Here is an 18,061-nt window from a genome sequence, read left to right on the forward strand (position 1 = left end):
AACAGAACATCCCCGTACCACAACCCTCTTATTCTCGCTCGGCAATTTCTTCACAATTCCAAAAGATCCAATCCAAATAGGAGTCTTAGGTACCTAGGATAATGAGAAGTCAAATGCATCCCTGTGGTACCATCAATCTGTGGTAGGTATCCATTCAGTAGAATCTACTATGAAAGCTCGCAATGTCTACCGCCGGTACCACCCCCCCACGCTGATCACCTTCAACTGGAGATTATAGGTTTATGCTCAGCAGTTGGTCATCAACAATTGATACGGGCCGCTGGTCTAGTGGTATGATTCTCGCTTAGGGTTCAATCCTGAGCATTCTTGCGAGAGGTCCCGGGTTCAATCCCCGGGTGGCCCCATTCTTCTTTTTTTGATTTTTTTTCCCATTCTCTTTCTGGTGCATGCTTTCCCTCCTTTTAGCGTTTTTTTTTCCTCTATTGTTCTATGCGACACCGAAACAAGTTTCATTCTTGCTCTCCTTGCCATTCGTTTCTTTTATTTTCTTTTTCCTTGTCTTTGCTCGGCTGTTTCCATGTGGCTATTATTCTTCGTTCGTCTAGTGAAACATGCTGACTGAGTCGCCAACTCTTATTCTACGACCTTCTTTCTTTCTTTCTGCTGATGTTTGACTTTCCGGCGATGGTCTTCATCGAAAAATCGCGAATTTACGAAACCCCAACCCATCATTACACTGCCTGCAGCCCTACAATTATCACCCTTATCTTGTTCACATGCTTCCTACCTATGTACCTACCCACCCTGCCACGAGATTACAAGACAGGGTCCCTTAAACGCATTTGTAAACAAAAACCCCTGAATCATCATCCATCCCACTCTGTCTGGTTGGTAATCTGGGTACTCGTCGGCGACTAGATCCTTCCGACTCTACCTAATTAATTAGGTACCATTATAGCATCATCAATCACCGAATAGAGGTACATACCAAAGTGAACATTGAAGATCACCAGCCAGCTAGTAACTTGGTACCTACGTAGTCCACACGACCGCTGACTTCAATGAAAAGCCACACACCCGTACATAGTATAGCTAAGCAACTGATATCAAGCCCATTCATCATCTAGGTACCTACCTACCTACATTACATTTGGAAAAGTACACATACAAGAAAACCACCCTCGCTCGCTCGCTCACTTACACCACACGACCCCAAACCTACCTACATGAACCCAAATTGACCAAACAAACGACCTAGGTTCGTACCTATCATAAGATCCAGATCCAGATCCCAGGTCTAGGAATAACCAACTGCATTGATAAGCATTGTACGATACCTAACGTACCACCTACATACAGCCCAAAAAACGAAATTAACCTAACCATCGCCGCTTCTGATTGCACCGGAGACTTTTTTTTTTTTTTTGGTTATAATGGGTCGGAGAGGACCTCACACAGTTAGTTAGCCCGGTCGCCGCCGTCTCGCCGACTCGCCGACTCGCCGACTCGCTGGCGGGAGATCATCGACAGGGGTAGTGGTAAAAAAAAAAAAGAAATCCATGACATGGCCTCTTTGTGAGAATTTGAGGTACGTATGTAGTGTAATGTGCCTCGGCTTTTTTTTTTGGACAAAGGTAGGTACTGTACACTACCTCAGAAATTGCAATTCCTTCAAGAAAATTCATTTTTACAACTACGTATAGGGGTTGCGCGCTACGGCGTGTTAGGTACGCTTGTGAAGGATGAGAGGTAATGATGTGTGTGTTCCAGACTTCCAGCATCTTCCAGGCTTGACCCATGCTCATCACTTCCCCCCAAGTTCCCTCCAAACTCCCCAAAACTCTCCAAAACTCCCCCCAAACTCCCCAAACTAAACTCAACCGTGTCAAGTCAAGTCAAGTCAAGTCAAGCACGGCACGGCGGCGGCCGAAAGCATGGCCGGTCGACCGACCGATTGACTGAAAAAAAGGATTTTTACCCGCTATCTCCGGAGTTTCGGTGGAGTGGAGCTTCTTCGTTCGGTGGTATGGTAAGGGGTGGAAACGAAAAAGCATTAATAAGCGTTAATGGACAAGGACAAGGGTATCCATCTACTTCCTCGGTACATACCTAGGTAAGGTAGGTAGGTAGGTAGGTAGGTAGGTAATCATCAATAGTAGGTACCATGGGTAGGTAGGTAGTGTCAAGAATGACATATAAAATAGATAGAAAATAGTTTCATGTGAATCAAGGACCTCTCATTTTGAGTCCTTCATTCATCCATCCATCCATCCATCCTCTCCAGTCAGGGTCAACATAACATCCATTTTTCTTACCAAATTCCACACCGTTTAAAAACCTCACTTATATCATACCTACCTAAACACCAACCCAAGATTTAGACGCAGTAAAGGATCACCAAGATCCCAAAACCACCACCACCACCACCACCAAAATGGCTACTTCCACTACCTCCGACCTCAAACTCTCCCAACCCCTCACCCTCCCCAATGGCCTTACCCTCCCCAACCGCCTCGTCAAAGCCGCCATGGCCGAACAAATGGGCTTCGGCAACCACCTGCCCAACCCCGAACTCGCCGCCGTCTACGCCACCTGGGCCCGCGGCGACTGGGGCCTGATTCTCACCGGCAACGTCCAAGTCGACCACGCGCACAAGGGCGACGCCCACGACATCAGCCCCAACCACCCCGGCACCACGCCCGAGCAGACCGTCACGGCCTTCAAGGCCTGGGCGGACGCCGCGCGCCTGAATGGCCAGTCCAAAACGCCTGTGGTCGTGCAGATCAACCACCCTGGTCGCCAGAGTCCGATGGGCGCGGGCACGCGGGGACTGTGGGAGAAGGCGGTGGCGCCCTCGCCGGTGCCGTTGGTGTTGGGAGAGGCGTTTGTGCCTCGCTTGTTGTCGAAAGTGCTTTTCGGCACGCCGCGGGAGCTGACGGTTGCGGAGATCAAGGATATCGTGCAAAAGTTTGCGGTGACGGCGAGGATCACGGCCGAGGCCGGGTTCAATGGCGTGGAGATCCATGCGGCGCATGGATACCTGTTGGCGCAGTTCTTGAGCAAGAAGACAAACAGGCGCGGGGATGAGTATGGCGGGTCGGCTGAGAACAGGGCGAGGATTGTTGGGGAGATTATTAAGGAGTGCAGGAGGCAGGTGACTGAGGCGGTGGGTGAAGAGGAGGCGAAGAAGTTTGTGGTGGGAATCAAGCTGAACAGTGCGGATTGGCAGGCGGGACGCGATGGAAAGGAGGAGGAGGAGACGGATACGGCGGAGGAGGTGTTGAAGCAGATTGAGCTTTTTGAGCAGTGGGGGATCGACTTTGTCGAGGTTAGCGGTGGCAGTTATGAGGATCCTCAGGTAAGTTTTGGTGTTGTTTGAGGGATGGGGCAAGGGGTTGTCTGTCGTGAACAACAAAAGGGGCACGGAACAAATGCTAACGCCATACAGATGGCCAACGGTCCCAAGCCCGAAAAGTCCGAACGCACCATGGCCCGCGAGGCCTTCTTCCTCGAGTTCGCCAAGATCATCCGCACCAAGTTCCCCAAGCTTCCTCTCATGGTCACCGGCGGCTTCCGCACTCGTCAGGGCATGGAGGCCGCTTTGGAATCCGATGATTGCGACATGATCGGTATCGGACGCCCGGCCATCATCAACCCTTCGCTTCCCGCCAACTTGATCCTCAACCCGGAGGTGCCGGATGCGGATGCCCGCTTGTTCGACAAGAAGAGGGCTGAGCCGCACTGGATCGTTGAGAAGTTGGGCATGAAGTCCATTGTTGGTGCTGGTGTTGAGGTGGTACGTCACGTTCCAACCCCATTTGCTTCATTGTGTTTCCGAGTATGTCATGCTGACTTGGTTCTTTTCTAGACGTGGTATGTGAGCGAGCTCAAGAAGCTGGCCAAGTTTTAGAGAGAGTGAGGGATGATTAAGTATACGATACCCACTTTTTGTTTAGAGTTGCGATAGAGCTTTCGGCGTCGAATAGAGGCATAATTATGAATGTGCTGGAATCTTTCGTCTCTCGTATTGTGAAGGCCAGATTGACCGGCCCGCTGCTGATTCGGCTGGCTGTAGACGAACTCGTGTCACGCCTCGTGCCTAGAGGTTTTCCCAAGCAGACCTGTTCATCAATTACAAGACACCGGCATGAGAATCGAATCGCGTAGACGATAGGTGAGAAGTGCGAGTGGTTACCTATAAGAACTTGAAGGTGAAAAAATGAGGATGAGGCAGGGCCAAACACCACCTAAAAGGGCGGGACGTACTGGCCGTACCAAAGTACTGAGTACCTACTTGCACTAACAGTTTCTGCGTCTAGAACATGCAAACCAAGTTAGTGTGAGCGGCAGGTTTCCCGGCAGCGGTTCAAAGCGCTCATGTGGCGCTGCCAAAAAGACTGCAGCACCGACCCGGAATCTTGGGCAGGCCGTGCAGCAAACACTTGTGAACCCCAAGCCCCCGTCCGGCGGTTCATCCCGTCAAGTTGGGAGCCAATACTAGAGAGAAGAGAAGTTAACAAACAAATTTGTGTACAAGTCAATTGGCATTTTACTTCTCTGGGCTGAAAGACACCTGAGGTATGTCAGTGATTACTATGACACTAGGAAGCCGATGTATTAGTATCTGTACTCTTTTCTCACCTAGGGCGTCACTGCAGATAAGGTCACGCCAGAGTACATGTTACGCCGTTTTGTTCATCTTGATACTTGTTTGATCTATTTATTTCCAAGAAGACCTATGACAAAGAGGCACACGGAGTGAGTGGACATAATTATTCTTACATATACCCTACAACTCCGGCCCCAAAAGATGTCCCCCGGTAAAGACTACAAATGAGCTGAGGGGCGATGCGATGCTAAAACCAAAGTGAACAAAAAAGGAAAGAGGAATCCAGGGTATCATGTTCCAACGCTGATGGAGAACCGTGCCGTACAACCTGGCTTCGACACTCGTACACAAGGCGAAAGGCCGACCGACGATGGGTAGAGAGGCTCAATGGCTATCACCTCACCACCACCCCACCGCATCACCACATTCCCCTAGACGGCTCCCCGTCTCCTTCCGTATCCGGATAATAATAAGGCGGACCGCTGTACATCATACCAGTCGTTGCATCCTCCATCATGTCCATCATCGGCATCTGAGGCTGCTGGAATTGATCACCAAACCCATCATCTCCCCACATGTTTCCAGCAAAGGCCATGTTCGGGTCCATATAATTGACGACACCTTCCATGAACGGCGGCGGTTCTGGCCTTTGCCCTTGGCCCAGTGCATGCGTGGTGGGGACAGAAGCGGCGCCCGGACCTGTACCAGCAGAAGGCCCGGGCATGAGCGACGACGTGTCATTACCACCGGCAAGCCCAGTTCCTGCCGTTGGGGCCAATGTCGTGGCCGTTGGTATTGTCCCTGTGTCTGTTCGTGTTCCTCCCAAAGAGCCGCTGTTGATGTTATTGTTACCCAGGATGTTCGCAAGTTTTTCGACGTAGGGCGGAGCAGGTGGCCGTGTCCCCGTCTGCCTAAGCAGCGCTTCAGACCTTTTCTGCCAAGCTTCGAGGACTTTGCGAGCAATTTGTGAGTACAGCCGGTTTGACGTGTCGAATAGGTCGGGATTGAGTCGATAAACAAACGAGATTTGCCGCCAGGCGCGATCAATTAGGTCGGTCTTGGCGCTTGCTGTCTCCATGTGCTTATCACTGGCGGACGGGGCCTGGAATTGGCACAGCTGCGAGACGACATACATGAAGTTGAATGGCTGGAAGTACACGCGCGAAAACCAGAAGAAGGCGGGGTCGTCGTTGAGCATATTGAGTTCGTGGTGCTCGAGGTCGATGATGGCTAGCCTGAAAGCGCGGTCGACATCGTTGAAGCCTTGTTGGTCAGAAGTGGGAGGGGGTTGAGGTTTGGCACTGCAGAGTTTCTTGATGAAAAATTCCTTGAACTTGAAGGCCAGGGCATGCACCGGGCCGTTGGCGGGGTGCAAGTGGTAGCGGTCCGTGAACGCTGACAACTCGAGCGCTAGTTGTTCGACGGTGCGGCGGTGACGTTGGTCGTCGGAACCAGGGGCTTGGCCGCCTGGGAGGTCGGCCGCGATCATGACACCTTCAAAATCCTGCCCACTGGTGAGGAGGAAATCGGTGGCTTTATAGGACATGAGGCAGAAGATCATCTCGGTGGGGCCGTCGCGTTCTACAAAGTCCTCTTTGGCGTCGGGATGCATGTCGGTGTCTTCAAGGTTTCTGGGGAGTTCGGTGGACCAGTCTCGCACAACCGCCGCAGACTTGAAGCCGGATATTGTTGCGGTTTTGGCATCGAGCACGACAAGCTGCCACCAAAGCCGTCTTCTCATCTCGGTTTCGAGAGGTGGCAACCCTAATCGTTTGCCATCGACGTGAAGACCCAACTTTCGAGCCAGGCGTATAGCAGTGCCAAGCAGGACCCAAGTGGCGTGAGGATTGGATCGCCCTTGGAGCGATGTCTGTAATCGTCAGCATTGCGACTTCAAAATCGATGAACAGCGTCTCGAGGGATGAAATACCAAGTAAAGAGTAAATGCCTGGAGAGTAGTCAGGTCGTTCGTGCTAAGGAAGCCCATTCGTACAAATGTCAAACGAGCACCTTGAGCAAAATCCTGAAGAGCCTGCTCTCTGTGGTAGCCCAGCCGCTGCGCACACTCGTCTGCATCCAAAGACACGATCGCCATGAGAAAGATGGAGAAGAACAAGGCTCGTATGTTGGGACGAAGCCCGAATGGTCCACTAGAAGCTTCCGCGACATATCTCTCCAGTGTCGGCCTGTGGATGATCTTCATTAAGGGGTTGACTCTCTGGAAGAAAATGTCACAGAGCTGCCAAACAGCACCGGGTTGAGGCCAGGAAGACATGGGATCAAAGGTCGGAGTGTCGGCCCCGAGAATCAGATCTGAGCCATCGTCTGGCGAGGTGTCCACCATGGCTCTTATTTCCCCTAGCTGTATACATGTTGGTAAGCCGGAAGACACCTAAACGCAGAGATGACGACATACCTCTTGGTACATGGTGCCCAACAGGGAGTCCATGAAACGAACACCGCCCTCCTCCTGGATTAGTCTCGGGTTTCCCTTGGAATCCCAAGAAGAAGTGGTGGTGGGTGCGGGTGTGGCGGGAATAGCCAGACCCTGGCCACTCGCTTTCGCAGCATCCATTTCACGCCTCATTTGCTCCATCTTCTCCGTCACGGCAGCCAGCTTTTCCTGGAGCGCTTGGTGTGGTGGCCGACGTTTCCTGAGGGGGGCCGGTTTACTGGGTATGCATGGAACATTGGACTGCGAGGTAAGGTTAGCATGCTTCGGCAAGATGGTCGAATTAGGTGGGGCAGCCAACCCTCTTGCAATTGTCGCAGGGGAACACTCGATTGCACCTGATCTTTCTTCCTTGACATAGCTGGCAAGCGAGAATACGGGGCGACTTGGCTTGGCGCAGTTGTTGCTGAGGGTGACCATTCTGAGGTTGATCATGCGAGGGAGGCTGACTTGGGGCTTGATCCCATGGAGACTCCAATTGGGCTGGAGACTGGTCCCATTGGGATTCTCCTGAGCCTGGAGTTTGGCCCCATGAAGGCTGAGATGGCGTTGAGACTTGAGGTTGTTGCGTCTGAGACGGAGGTTGAGCTGCTGTAGACACTGGAGCTGGTTGTGGAGGAGGGGCTGACTGGGCGGATAGGTCAGCCCCTGAAGAAGCCATTGGAACCCCTGGATCCGTCCCCGAGACAGAGGGCCGAAGGGCCATGGGCACGTCTTGGTAAGGGCCCATGACTGCTGCCGGGTCGGTGAGTGCCGGTGGTACTGATGCCGCAATAGTTTGGCAGTAGAGATGGTGCGAGCATCTCTATGGGAGATGTACCCCGGTAAGAGAACGAACTGAAGAGAGGCCAACGGGTGAGGTCCGATCGGAAGCGAGAAAACAGCTATGTGGTGGTGGGTGGGTGGGTGTGTGGGGATAATATCAGGTCCAAGAAACGCAAATAAACCAATTCCCAGTCCAATATGTATGTACTTGATGATGTAGCAAAGAGGCTGAGCCAAGATGAGAAATACTCAAGTTAGCGTTGAGACTCAGAGTGAGGGTGTAAAAGTGAATTGAAATGAAGTGGAAAGGAAAAGAATGTGAAAGGCCGCGAGTACCTCGATGGTCGGGAAAGTCTCCGATGATTTGTCGGCCTGGATTGGTGCCTGCCTTTTAGGACAATGGGTACAACCAATGGTACCTTCCACTTAGCGGTTGACGAGCACTCACTCTTTTCTCTTCGTTCTTCAGTTTCTCCAATTCCGTGACTCCCACCGACTCCCACACGAATCCTGAGAATGTGAAGGGAACCAAAGTTTCAATGCTGACTGTGTTGTGTCTGGTACTGTTCAGAACTTCAGTCAGACCGACAGGCAGCAGAAACTACCTCAAGAGAATAATACGACGTCGGCTTCTTGGCCTGGAAGTTGGAGGTGACTGACATGAATGGAAATGGAACTCCCGCATTCCGTCACCCATCGATGAGGGACCATCCGGTACCTGTACCGCCTCCGTCCCCTTGTTATTCACCAGTGACCACAGCAATGGTACATAGTGGTCGGGTGGGTAGGGGCTCGTCTTGGCATCTTGGCGTCAGGGCAGTCTGGGCTTCGGTAAAAAGCGAAACCGAGCAGCAGAGTGGACACAATGGGGAAAAAAATGAGTAGTCGGGTGTAAGAGGCTGAAAAGCAGCTCCAAACTAAACACACTTTCAGCCGAGTTTGCCAACCTGAACTGGCGGAACGTGGTATGTATTGAACGCTCGTGGCGGCGTTAATCAGCCATTGGAGAATAAATAAAATGGAGAAAAAGTCGGCATCACGGCACCATTGGATCCTTTGGCAGCCAGTTCAGCAAACCTAAACGATGTGCTGTATTGTGTGCATATGGTTCGTCATTGGACTTCCACTTGATGGAACAATATTGGAAGCCCCAGTGAGGTGCATCGGCAGTCGGGTGCTGGACTTTCCGGCGCCGAGCAGCGCTTTGACTGCACCGTCCAGTCTCGATTTGTGCAGTCAACCGATCTGGGATCAATTTGTGGCAGGTGGCTCGTGCTTATTTCATTACTAAGCGCGAAAAGGGGACCAAGTTCAGCCCTGAAGGGTCGGTCCCTGGGGTTCAACCTGGAATCGAAAATTACCGCCCTGGGCACTTCTGGCACATGTAGAGTACGGTACTTATCCGCGTACAAGTTGGTGCGTGACATGCCGTACATATGTGCGCGTAATGTACTGTGACCTTTTCCTTGATTCATTCGGCATGAGATGAGGTGTTTTCAAATTTACGTGTAAGTCTACTTATAGGGAAGTGTACTATGTACAAAGGCTCCTCGAACAGCTCAGAGAACTTCAAAGATAAACAATGTCAGACGACAGCGCTGGTGTGTGAGGTTATTCTGAACAAAGTTAGTACTTGGCACCTGACAGCGAATAAGAATACGATGGCCGCCCAGCGGAAACGCCGATTCTTTTCGGATTCCTCGCGGAGTTAACATCGATCCATACAAGGTGAGTGTGGAGATAAGATAAGCGCGCTCTAGGATTTTACACTAGTGTACTGTACTGTAATGCTGTCACTTCCTCCTCTGTGGTACATGTACGTACCTCCCTGGCTCAATGTAGACGTCGGTGCCTGACGTGCGCAACGACGGGTGTCAAGACGGCCGGTGCCGGAGCCCCCCACAAAATATTTTCAATGCCGGGATCGCCACCCTCCCCCGGCCGGGCCATTATCCATGGCATCCCCGGACTCCACTACCTACTGACTGTGACTGCTGGCCCATCCCCAGTTGTTGAACGAGTCGTTGTGACCCGATTTCCAATCTGCCGTCGGCTCCAATTGGGGTTGCATCTATTTCCCAACACCCAATTGCAATTCTAGTCTGTCCGGCAGTGCCATGGTCAGTTGCAAGTCGTGATAGCTGGTCCATCATGATTCACCCCGTGGTACGTTTACAGTCCCATTTACCCTCAAAATTGCCATCGACATTGCCATTGGCATCGCGACTAACAACAGACTTCCTTACCCACTTCCAGAGAAGAGCCCTGGCCGTGGCTGCCAGCAGAGCCCCCCGTCAATTCCTTGCAGCCGCCTCGAGAACCACCTCTGTCCGCAGTGTCCGCGCCGCCGCCGCCTCCGGTTCCTACTACAGCACCACCTCGCGCCGTCTTCAAGATGCCTTCCCCTCGCAGCTCGAGAATCTGGCCTCCTCGACCCTCCCCAAGGTCGTCCCCCAGGTGCCCCAGACCTTGACCGAGAAGATTGTCCAGCGCTACTCGGTCGGCCTCGCTCCCGGCAAGAAGGTCAAGTCTGGCGACTATGTCACCCTCCAGCCTCACCACTGCATGACCCACGACAACTCGTGGCCCGTCGCCATGAAGTTCATGTCCATCGGCGCCTCCAAGATCCACGACAACCGCCAGGTCGTCATGACCCTCGACCACGACGTGCAGAACAAGAGCGAGGCCAACCTCAAAAAGTACCGCCAGATCGAGGAGTTCGCCAACACGCACGGCGTCGATTTCTACCCTGCCGGCCGGGGCATCGGCCACCAGATCATGGTTGAAGAGGGCTACGCGTGGCCGGGCACCGTCACTGTCGCCTCCGACTCGCACAGCAACATGTACGGCGGTGTTGGCTGCCTGGGCACGCCCATGGTGCGTACCGACGCGGCCTCCATCTGGGCTACCGGCAAGACATGGTGGCAGATCCCGCCCATCGCCAAGGTCACCTTCACCGGTCTGCTCCCGCCCGGTGTCACGGGTAAGGACGTGATCGTTGCTTTGTGCGGCCTATTCAACAACGACGACGTGCTCAACCACGCCATCGAGTTCACCGGTGCCGAAGAAACCATGCGCTCCATCCCCGTCGACGACCGCCTGACCATCGCCAACATGACCACCGAATGGGGCGCCCTCTCCGGTCTCTTCCCCATCGACGCCGTCCTGGCCTCCTGGATGCGCGCCAAGGCCACCGTCACCGCCATGGAACACCCCGAGCTGGGCGACAAGGCCAAGTTCACCCACGCCAAGATCGACGCCCTTCTCGAGAACCCTCTGGTTGCCGACCCCGGCGCCACTTACGCCAAACAGCTCTACCTCAACCTGTCCACCCTCTCCCCCTTCGTCGCCGGCCCCAACTCCGTCAAGATCGCTACTCCCCTCAAGGACCTCGAGGCCCAAAACCTCAAGCTCGACAAGGCGTACCTCGTCTCGTGCACCAACTCGCGCGCCTCCGACATCGCCGCCGCCGCCCGCGTGTTCAAGGACGCCGCTGCTGACAACAACGGTGTCATCCCCAAGGTCGCTCCCGGCGTCAAGTTCTACATCGCCGCCGCCTCCCTCCTCGAGCAAAAGCAAGCCGAAGACTCGGGCGACTGGCAAGTCCTTCTCGATGCTGGCGCCGAGCCTTTGCCCTCCGGCTGCGGCCCCTGCATCGGTCTGGGCACCGGTCTGTTGGAGCCCGGTGAGATCGGCATCTCTGCTTCCAACCGTAACTTCAAGGGCCGCATGGGTTCCACCGACGCCAAGGCCTACCTCGCCTCGCCCGAAGTCGTCGCTGCTTCTGCTCTGAAGGGCAAGATCGCCGGTCCCGGTTGGTACCAAAAGCCCGAGGGTGTCGAGAAGGTAATCATCGGCGAAGGCAACGGTGTCGTTGAGCAAGACAAGGCCATGTCCATTGAAGACGCTCTCGACAAGATCATTGCCGAGGCCGAGTCGCTCATCGCCAACGCCGAGGCTGGCCTCACTCCCGAGTCCACCTCTTCTTCTTCTTCTTCTTCTTCGTCGTCGGAAGAAGAATCCCTCACTGAAATCCTCCCCGGCTTCCCCGAAGCCATTTCCGGCGAAATCATCTTCTGCGACGCCGACAACATCAACACGGACGGCATCTACCCCGGCAAATACACCTACCAGGACAACATCACCCCGGCCAAGATGGCCGAAGTCTGCATGGAGAACTACGATGCCTCCTTTGGCTCCATCGCGCGCGCCGGCGACATTCTCGTGACAGGCTTCAACTTTGGCTGCGGTTCCTCGCGTGAGCAAGCGGCGACCGCCATCCTAGCAAAGCAAATCCCGCTGGTGGTCAGCGGCAGTTTCGGCAACATCTTTAGCAGGAACTCCATCAACAACGCGCTGATGGGCGTCGAGGTGCCCAAGCTGGTTCAGCGACTCCGTGAAGAATTCGGCGACAAGGTGGCTACTAGACGCACCGGGTGGAAGTTGACGTGGGATGTGCGACGCAGCAAGGTGGTTGTCGAAGAGGCGTCAGGCAAGAAGTGGGAGCAAAAGGTGGGCGAGTTGCCGCCGAATGTGCAGGAGATTATTGCCAGGGGAGGATTGGAGAAGTGGGTCAAGAGTCAGATTGAGGCTTGATCTCTCTGCCTTTTTCAGTTCAATTGTAGGGTACCTAGATGAGTGACTGGATAGATAAAAAGTACCTTACGGGACGGTACAGTACAGGGGAGGTACAGCATAGTTCCCGGTAGTAGAGGTATAGTAAGTAGATGGGATACCTAGATTTGAAGAAGAAGAAGGAGACACAAAGAATAAAAAAAAAAAAAAATTCAGAAATGATATCCCTTGTATCACACCATCCTAAATTATGCAGATCTCTTCTGATTTCACAGGACGTAATTGAAAAAGTTCGGTTGTTTGTTTTCAAGTAGAACCAAGAAGTGGGTGAATGGGTGTGCAACTCGTTTTTTTTGGGCGTTGCTCACGGTTATGGGTAGAGTACCTAGGTAGAAGGGAGTGAGTGAGTGGATTCCTGGTTTGATCAGGCTAACTAACCTACGGTTTCTTCACCGTGACCACTGGTTAGACCTACTAAATACTGCAGCAGAATCCATCATATACACCATTGCACCTTCCACAACGCCCTTCTCCCCTCCCAAGGCCGATACCACGCGGCCAAAGTCCATTATTGTGTCTCCAATCCCCCAAAAAACCTCGTCATCAGGTAGCTTGGGTAATACACTTGTGTTGATGGCAGGCAGTTAGTAGAGAAAACTCCGAAGTACAGACACCACACCCCGTCGGCAGAGGTAAAGAATTAAAAAAAGGGGTCAACTCTGAATGATGTTTCGAGGATGGAAAGGTGACAGCAGAGAGAGTCCCTCGGAGTTTCGCGGTGTACCATAATTGCTGAAATTTAGACATGCATAGCCTTTTTCTCCTTTCAAGCCAAGAGCAGAGTAACAACAAAGCCGAGGGCCGGGTTGAATAAAGTCCTGTAGTTTAGCGGCAAGTAAAAGAAGAGGACAAAAAAAACATAATATCAAGACAGTGCCTTTGGTATTTGTGCATATGTGCTTCCATACTATCTGTCAAACGTCAAATCAGCAACACGGGGGCCAAGGAGCTCTTGGACAAACCCTCGAGCAGCATGGAAGCAATGGCCTCAATGTAATCACTACGTCCAACCACCATCCCACGGCAGGCCTGGCTGCCCCTCGATTTGTTGTTGCCATTCGTTATTCATGTTATACATCCAATATATTGAGGGCAAGATAAAGATAGCAACCATTGTCTTCCTTAACCCCGCCCCATCCGTCCGCTCGCTTTTAGCAAGTGCTCATAAAGACGCCACCCTTTTTGTGGACCCTTTGGTTTTTCCCGAGGTAGTATAATACACATTTGAGTTACACAAACACACAACACAACGTAGGTTTATCTTGATTTCTTTCCACTCATTATATTCCACATGTAGTACCATCAGGTAGCCAGCCCGGCAAACCCGTGTTGAGGATTGCCTTCGTCATCATGGCTAACCTGATTCGAGGTCTTTACTACCTCTTGAGATGATACCAAAGCATAGATCTGGATCTTTAACCCATGATCATACCCTTCATGCCCTGAAGATCACCCTCCTTGGCGGCAATTTCGAAGTAGCCGTAGATGATACTGGAGAGGGGAAATGTTAGCAAATTGGTCATTTATCCGTAATCAGGTGACAAAAACTTACGTGACAGCCAAGAGAGTACCGGTACCGGAGCCAAGAGCGCCCATGAGGTCGCTGGCAACAGAGAGAGCACCAATGCAGGCACCACCGAAAGCGGCAGCAGTGGGGATGATACGCTTGAGCTCCTTGTACATGCTCTGCTCGCGGTGGCCGGCCATGACGAGACCCTGGTCCTTGAGCTGCTTGGCGACATCGCGGGGGCTGGAGCCGGAAACCTCAATCCAGGTCTTGGAGAAGACAGCGCAGGCAGTGAGCATGTAGGCGATGTAGACGGCGGTGTGGATGGGGTCGAGGAGAGCGTCCTTGAAGTTGAGAGGGGGGCTCATGTAGTAGACAAGACCGGAAACGGCAGAGAGCTGGGCAGTGCCCTCCTTGGCCTCCCAGACGCCGAAAAGACGGACCAGAAGGTTCTCGGAGAAGCGAGAGTAGAGCATCTGGCTGATCAGGAAGACGTTGGAGGAGAGAGCGGACTGCAGCATGATGGGCATGTTGGAGGTGTAGAAGAGGCGGATGGGGTAAGAGCCACGGGCACCACGCTGGCGCGAAGACTTGACGGGGATCTCGACGCGGAAGCCCTGGAGGTAGATGACGGCGGCGAAGACGACGAGAGTGGCGAGCAAGTTCATGATGTTGGGGAGGTTCTGGCGGTAGAAAGCCTCGTAAAGAGCACGCTGCTTGTTGTCCCAGGTCATGAGGAGGTGGAAGAGGGCAATGACGGCACCCTCGTACTCGGGGCCACGGCCGGTGTTGATGGAGGTGGGGGAGAAGGCCTTCCACATGATGGACTCGCAGATGTTGGTGGCAATGAACAGCGAGATACCGCTGCCGAGGCCATAGCCCTTCTGGAGGAGCTCATCGAGGAGAATGACAATCATGCCGGCAACGACGAGCTGGAGGATGAGAAGGAAGACGATACCGGCACCGAGGTCGCTGGGAGGGCCATAGAGACCGGTGAAGACGTAGACAGTGGCGGTGCCGATGGAGAGGATGACAGCGAACAGCTTCTGGGCCGTCTGGTAGAGCTCGCGATCGGCCTTGAGGTCGAGGTTGACGTCGATCATGTGGGTGCCGGCGAGGAGCTGGAAGACCATGCCGGACGAGATGATGGGGGTGATACCGAGCTCCATCAGAGTACCTCTGTTACTCGCCATCATCATACGCAGCCAGTATAGCGGATCGGACGTGTCGGACGAGACAATGCCGTAGAGGGGCATCTGGCTCATGACCAAGAAGATGAGCAGGGTCAAGCCGGTCCACATCAACTTTTGGTTGAAGGGGATCTTGGTCTCGGGCTGCTGAACCTCGGGGAGGAACGGCACGAAGGGCTTGACGAGATCGAGGAACCGTACTGCATGGCGGGCGGGAGGTGAGGTTAGTTACGGGACAGTCTGGCATGGCCAACGCGCCTACGCGCGTGTTCAACATGGTCGTCGATGACCGAACAACTTACGGGAACTCATGATGGGCAATGGCGTGTGTGAAGGAAGAAGAAAAGGGTAAAAAGAAGGAAGATTAGATTAAACGGGCGACAACAGCCCTTTGTAGAGTTGGAAGCGCAGAGAGTGTTGTCGGCGCTGCGTTGAAGGATCAAGCAAGGAAAGGAAGTGGAAGGAAGGGTGGTGGTGGAGGAGGAGGAGGAGTTGGCGATTAAAAGAAGTGTCCTGGAAGTCGGGTGGAAGTGTGGAAAGTGGAAGCTGGCCGAGGGACACGGAAGGCGGAAGGCGGTGCGTCGTCGCGAGATCTGTCCAAAAAGTCGCCCAAGTGTGATGTGTCCAATTTGGAGGGTCCCGGTTGCTGGCTTGGTGCTACCTAAGTCTAGTGTGCTTGGAAAGAGACCCACTCCACGTGACTTGTAACCAATGATAGACGCGAATTGCATCGATGGCCAGCCAGGGCAGCCTTCAGTTCCCGCTGGAGGTTGTTCTCTCTCTCCCCGCCCCTGCAGAAACGTCAAAAGCTCGTTCCAGCTCCAAGTGACCTCCCTAGCTCACACCCAGAACGAGGAGCGGGAAGCTTCTTCGGCAGGCAACATCCGGGCCGCTGTCCACAATCGAAGGAAGGCATCTTGATCCCTCCACTGTCCAGCCGCCCCTTGTTGAAACTGGAATCCAAATCGTTGGGGAAGCCCTGGACAGCCGCAGGGACAGCCGTAGTGGTAGGCAGGGGTTAGGAGTCAGCGTGTGGATGCCATTTATTTCTCTTATCGACAACAATCCGTGTGTCAAGGGAACTTTCCACTTGCGATTGAAGGTGGGCTTCCATGGTGGGGTGGATGCCTGCCGGGGTCAATTGCCAATTCAATCCCAATCTTGAACTTTTTTATGTTTGTTTTCTTTTTTCCCATTTCGTCCACGCTTTGATGCAATGCGCCTCAGCACCTCGACACACTTCTCCAATAAAGGCCAATGAGGTGGACCATTCCAGTATTCTCCCAGGCCATCCGTTCCGTCTTTCGCACAGCAACAATGGCAGACCCTCTGGTTGTCATCTACGGGTCCACGGGCACCGGCAAGTCTGATGTACGACAGCTACCTCCATGATCTACTTCACCAGCCATTTGTTCACCATTGCCCAGTGCGCTGATCACAATGATTATGGCTCCAGCTTGCCGTGGAACTAGCGACCCGATTCAATGGCGAAATCATCAACGTCGACGCCATGCAAATGTATCGAGGCCTACCCATCATCACCAACCAGCTCACTCCCGAAGAACAGCGCGGCATCCCCCATTACCTCCTCGGCAACATTGGACTGGACGAGGAACCATGGTCTGTCACCAGCTGGAAACGCGAAGCAACGAGAATTATATCGGACATCAGGTCGAGGGGAAAGCTGCCCATTGTAGTAGGAGGAACTTCGTACTACCTCGACGGCCTGCTGTTCGACGAGAAGCTGGTTGAGTCGGATCCTGCGACGACCGAAGAATCAGAGACAGCCGCCGCCAAAGCTACACGGGACGAACTCGCAAGTCAGCACCCAATTCTTCGCGAATCCGCCGAGGTCATGCTGGCCAAGCTACAAGAAGTCGACCCAGTCATGGCCGAGCGATGGCACCCCAAAGACATTCGCAAGATTCGCAACTCGCTCGAGATCTACCTTAGCACTGGCCGTCGCGCCTCCGACATTTATGCCGAACAACGCGCTCGGAAAGAGGCCAAGCGCGCAGAGCAGCCACCGAGTCCCTGGAATTTGCTTCTCTTCTGGCTCTACGCCAAGCCCGATGTGCTCAACGAGCGCCTTGACAAGCGTGTAGACAAGATGGTAGCCAATGGTCTTTTGGACGAAACATCGTCAGTCTACGACTATTTGCAGCGCCGTCTCGCAGCAGGTGACACTGTCGACCGCACCAAGGGCATCTGGCAGTCCATCGGGTTCCGCCAATTCGAATCATATTTATCAGCTGTCAAGTCTACCGAAACCGACACTCCACAAGCCGCACTGGAAAAACTCAAGCAACAAGGAATCGAGGACACCAAGACAGCAACCCGCCAGTACGCAAAATACCAAATCAGGTGGATTGCTCGAAAGACCATTGCAGCCCTTCAGGAAGAGAATCTTCTATCCAACTTCTATCTCTTGGACTCGTCCAACATTTCCCATTGGCACTCTGAAGTAGCCGAGAAAGGAAGTTCTCTTCTAGCCAAACATCTTGCCCATCAGCCGCTGCCGCGACCAGAAGACTTGTCGGACACTGCAAGAGAGGTGTTGGCCGAGCAGTTGGAAAGGAGCAACCGACCCGAGACAATATGCAACAAGACATGTGAGGTGTGCGGGAAGGAGTTTAGAATTGAAGAACAGTGGCAGAAGCACCTCAAGAGCAAGAAGCACCAGAAGGCAGTCAAGTGGGCAAGAAGGCAGGCAGAGGGCTGGCCGACCAGGGGAGTGGCGAAAGGTGATAAAGTGGAAGAAGGAACAGACGATGATGTCGATGCTGATGATTCTGATGGGCAGGTCCCAAAGCCCTAGTCGGAAGCTGCGTTGCTGGATGAGCCAATTTCAAATGATACCCGTGGGCATAAATCCCACAATTCTCTCACCGTTCCCCAATCTTTCCACCAAATCAGCCCCATACTCTTTGGATACACCTCCC

General features: G+C 53.3%; 5 protein-coding genes and 1 non-coding gene across 6 annotated transcripts; 4 read left to right on the forward strand and 2 right to left on the reverse strand.

The window, feature by feature from the left end:
• Window positions 1–274: 274 nt before the first annotated feature.
• Window positions 275–364, forward strand: NCU15080. The gene has a single exon. It is a non-coding gene; the product is annotated as a tRNA-Pro (tRNA).
• A 1,808-nt stretch (window positions 365–2,172) lies between these two features.
• On the forward strand, window positions 2,173–4,095 carry NCU08900 (FMN binding oxidoreductase). The gene is made up of 3 exons (XM_953745.2): window positions 2,173–3,319; window positions 3,410–3,757; window positions 3,830–4,095. The coding sequence occupies exons 1-3, from the start codon at window positions 2,396–2,398 to the stop codon at window positions 3,869–3,871; spliced, it is 1,314 nt and encodes a 437-aa protein (XP_958838.1). The 5' UTR covers window positions 2,173–2,395; the 3' UTR covers window positions 3,872–4,095.
• Window positions 4,096–4,647: 552 nt separating this feature from the next.
• On the reverse strand, window positions 4,648–8,209 carry NCU08899 (hypothetical protein). The gene is made up of 4 exons (XM_953744.2): window positions 7,324–8,209; window positions 6,987–7,265; window positions 6,501–6,932; window positions 4,648–6,440 (listed from the first exon to the last, which is right to left on the reverse strand). Exons 1-4 carry the CDS (start codon window positions 7,750–7,752, stop codon window positions 4,989–4,991), a joined length of 2,592 nt encoding a protein of 863 aa, XP_958837.2. The 5' UTR covers window positions 7,753–8,209; the 3' UTR covers window positions 4,648–4,988.
• A 1,501-nt stretch (window positions 8,210–9,710) lies between these two features.
• On the forward strand, window positions 9,711–12,658 carry lys-6 (lysine-6). Its single transcript, XM_953743.2, has 2 exons — window positions 9,711–9,953; window positions 10,044–12,658. Exons 1-2 carry the CDS (start codon window positions 9,939–9,941, stop codon window positions 12,381–12,383), a joined length of 2,355 nt encoding a protein of 784 aa, XP_958836.1. The 5' UTR covers window positions 9,711–9,938; the 3' UTR covers window positions 12,384–12,658.
• Window positions 12,659–13,272: 614 nt separating this feature from the next.
• Window positions 13,273–15,805, reverse strand: NCU08897 (protein transporter SEC61 subunit alpha). The gene is made up of 3 exons (XM_953742.3): window positions 15,422–15,805; window positions 13,975–15,319; window positions 13,273–13,913 (listed from the first exon to the last, which is right to left on the reverse strand). The coding sequence occupies exons 1-3, from the start codon at window positions 15,429–15,431 to the stop codon at window positions 13,838–13,840; spliced, it is 1,431 nt and encodes a 476-aa protein (XP_958835.1). The 5' UTR covers window positions 15,432–15,805; the 3' UTR covers window positions 13,273–13,837.
• A 631-nt stretch (window positions 15,806–16,436) lies between these two features.
• On the forward strand, window positions 16,437–17,937 carry NCU10185 (tRNA isopentenyltransferase; the record flags this gene model as incomplete). Its single annotated transcript, XM_953741.2, has 2 exons — window positions 16,437–16,490; window positions 16,576–17,937. 2 exons carry the CDS (start codon window positions 16,437–16,439, stop codon window positions 17,935–17,937), a joined length of 1,416 nt encoding a protein of 471 aa, XP_958834.2.
• Between the last annotated feature and the right edge of the window lie 124 nt (window positions 17,938–18,061).

Source organism: Neurospora crassa, linkage group V (assembly GCF_000182925.2).
Source record: "Neurospora crassa OR74A linkage group V, whole genome shotgun sequence".
Taxonomy (NCBI): domain Eukaryota; kingdom Fungi; phylum Ascomycota; class Sordariomycetes; order Sordariales; family Sordariaceae; genus Neurospora; species Neurospora crassa.

Coding starts and splice junctions, on each gene's coding strand:
- NCU08897 (XM_953742.3), bottom strand. Junction 13,914..13,974: donor GGTACTCTCTTGGCTGTCAC/GTAAGTTTTTGT, acceptor TCCCCTCTCCAG/TATCATCTACGGCTACTTCG.
- NCU08899 (XM_953744.2), bottom strand. CDS start 7,752: ATGGGCCCTTACCAAGACGTGCCCATGGCCCTTCGGCCCTCTGTCTCG. Junction 7,266..7,323: donor CCTGCGACAATTGCAAGAGG/GTTGGCTGCCCC, acceptor CTTACCTCGCAG/TCCAATGTTCCATGCATACC. Junction 6,933..6,986: donor TGGGCACCATGTACCAAGAG/GTATGTCGTCAT, acceptor ACATGTATACAG/CTAGGGGAAATAAGAGCCAT.
- NCU08900 (XM_953745.2), top strand. CDS start 2,396: ATGGCTACTTCCACTACCTCCGACCTCAAACTCTCCCAACCCCTCACC. Junction 3,320..3,409: donor GCAGTTATGAGGATCCTCAG/GTAAGTTTTGGT, acceptor AACGCCATACAG/ATGGCCAACGGTCCCAAGCC. Junction 3,758..3,829: donor TTGGTGCTGGTGTTGAGGTG/GTACGTCACGTT, acceptor GTTCTTTTCTAG/ACGTGGTATGTGAGCGAGCT.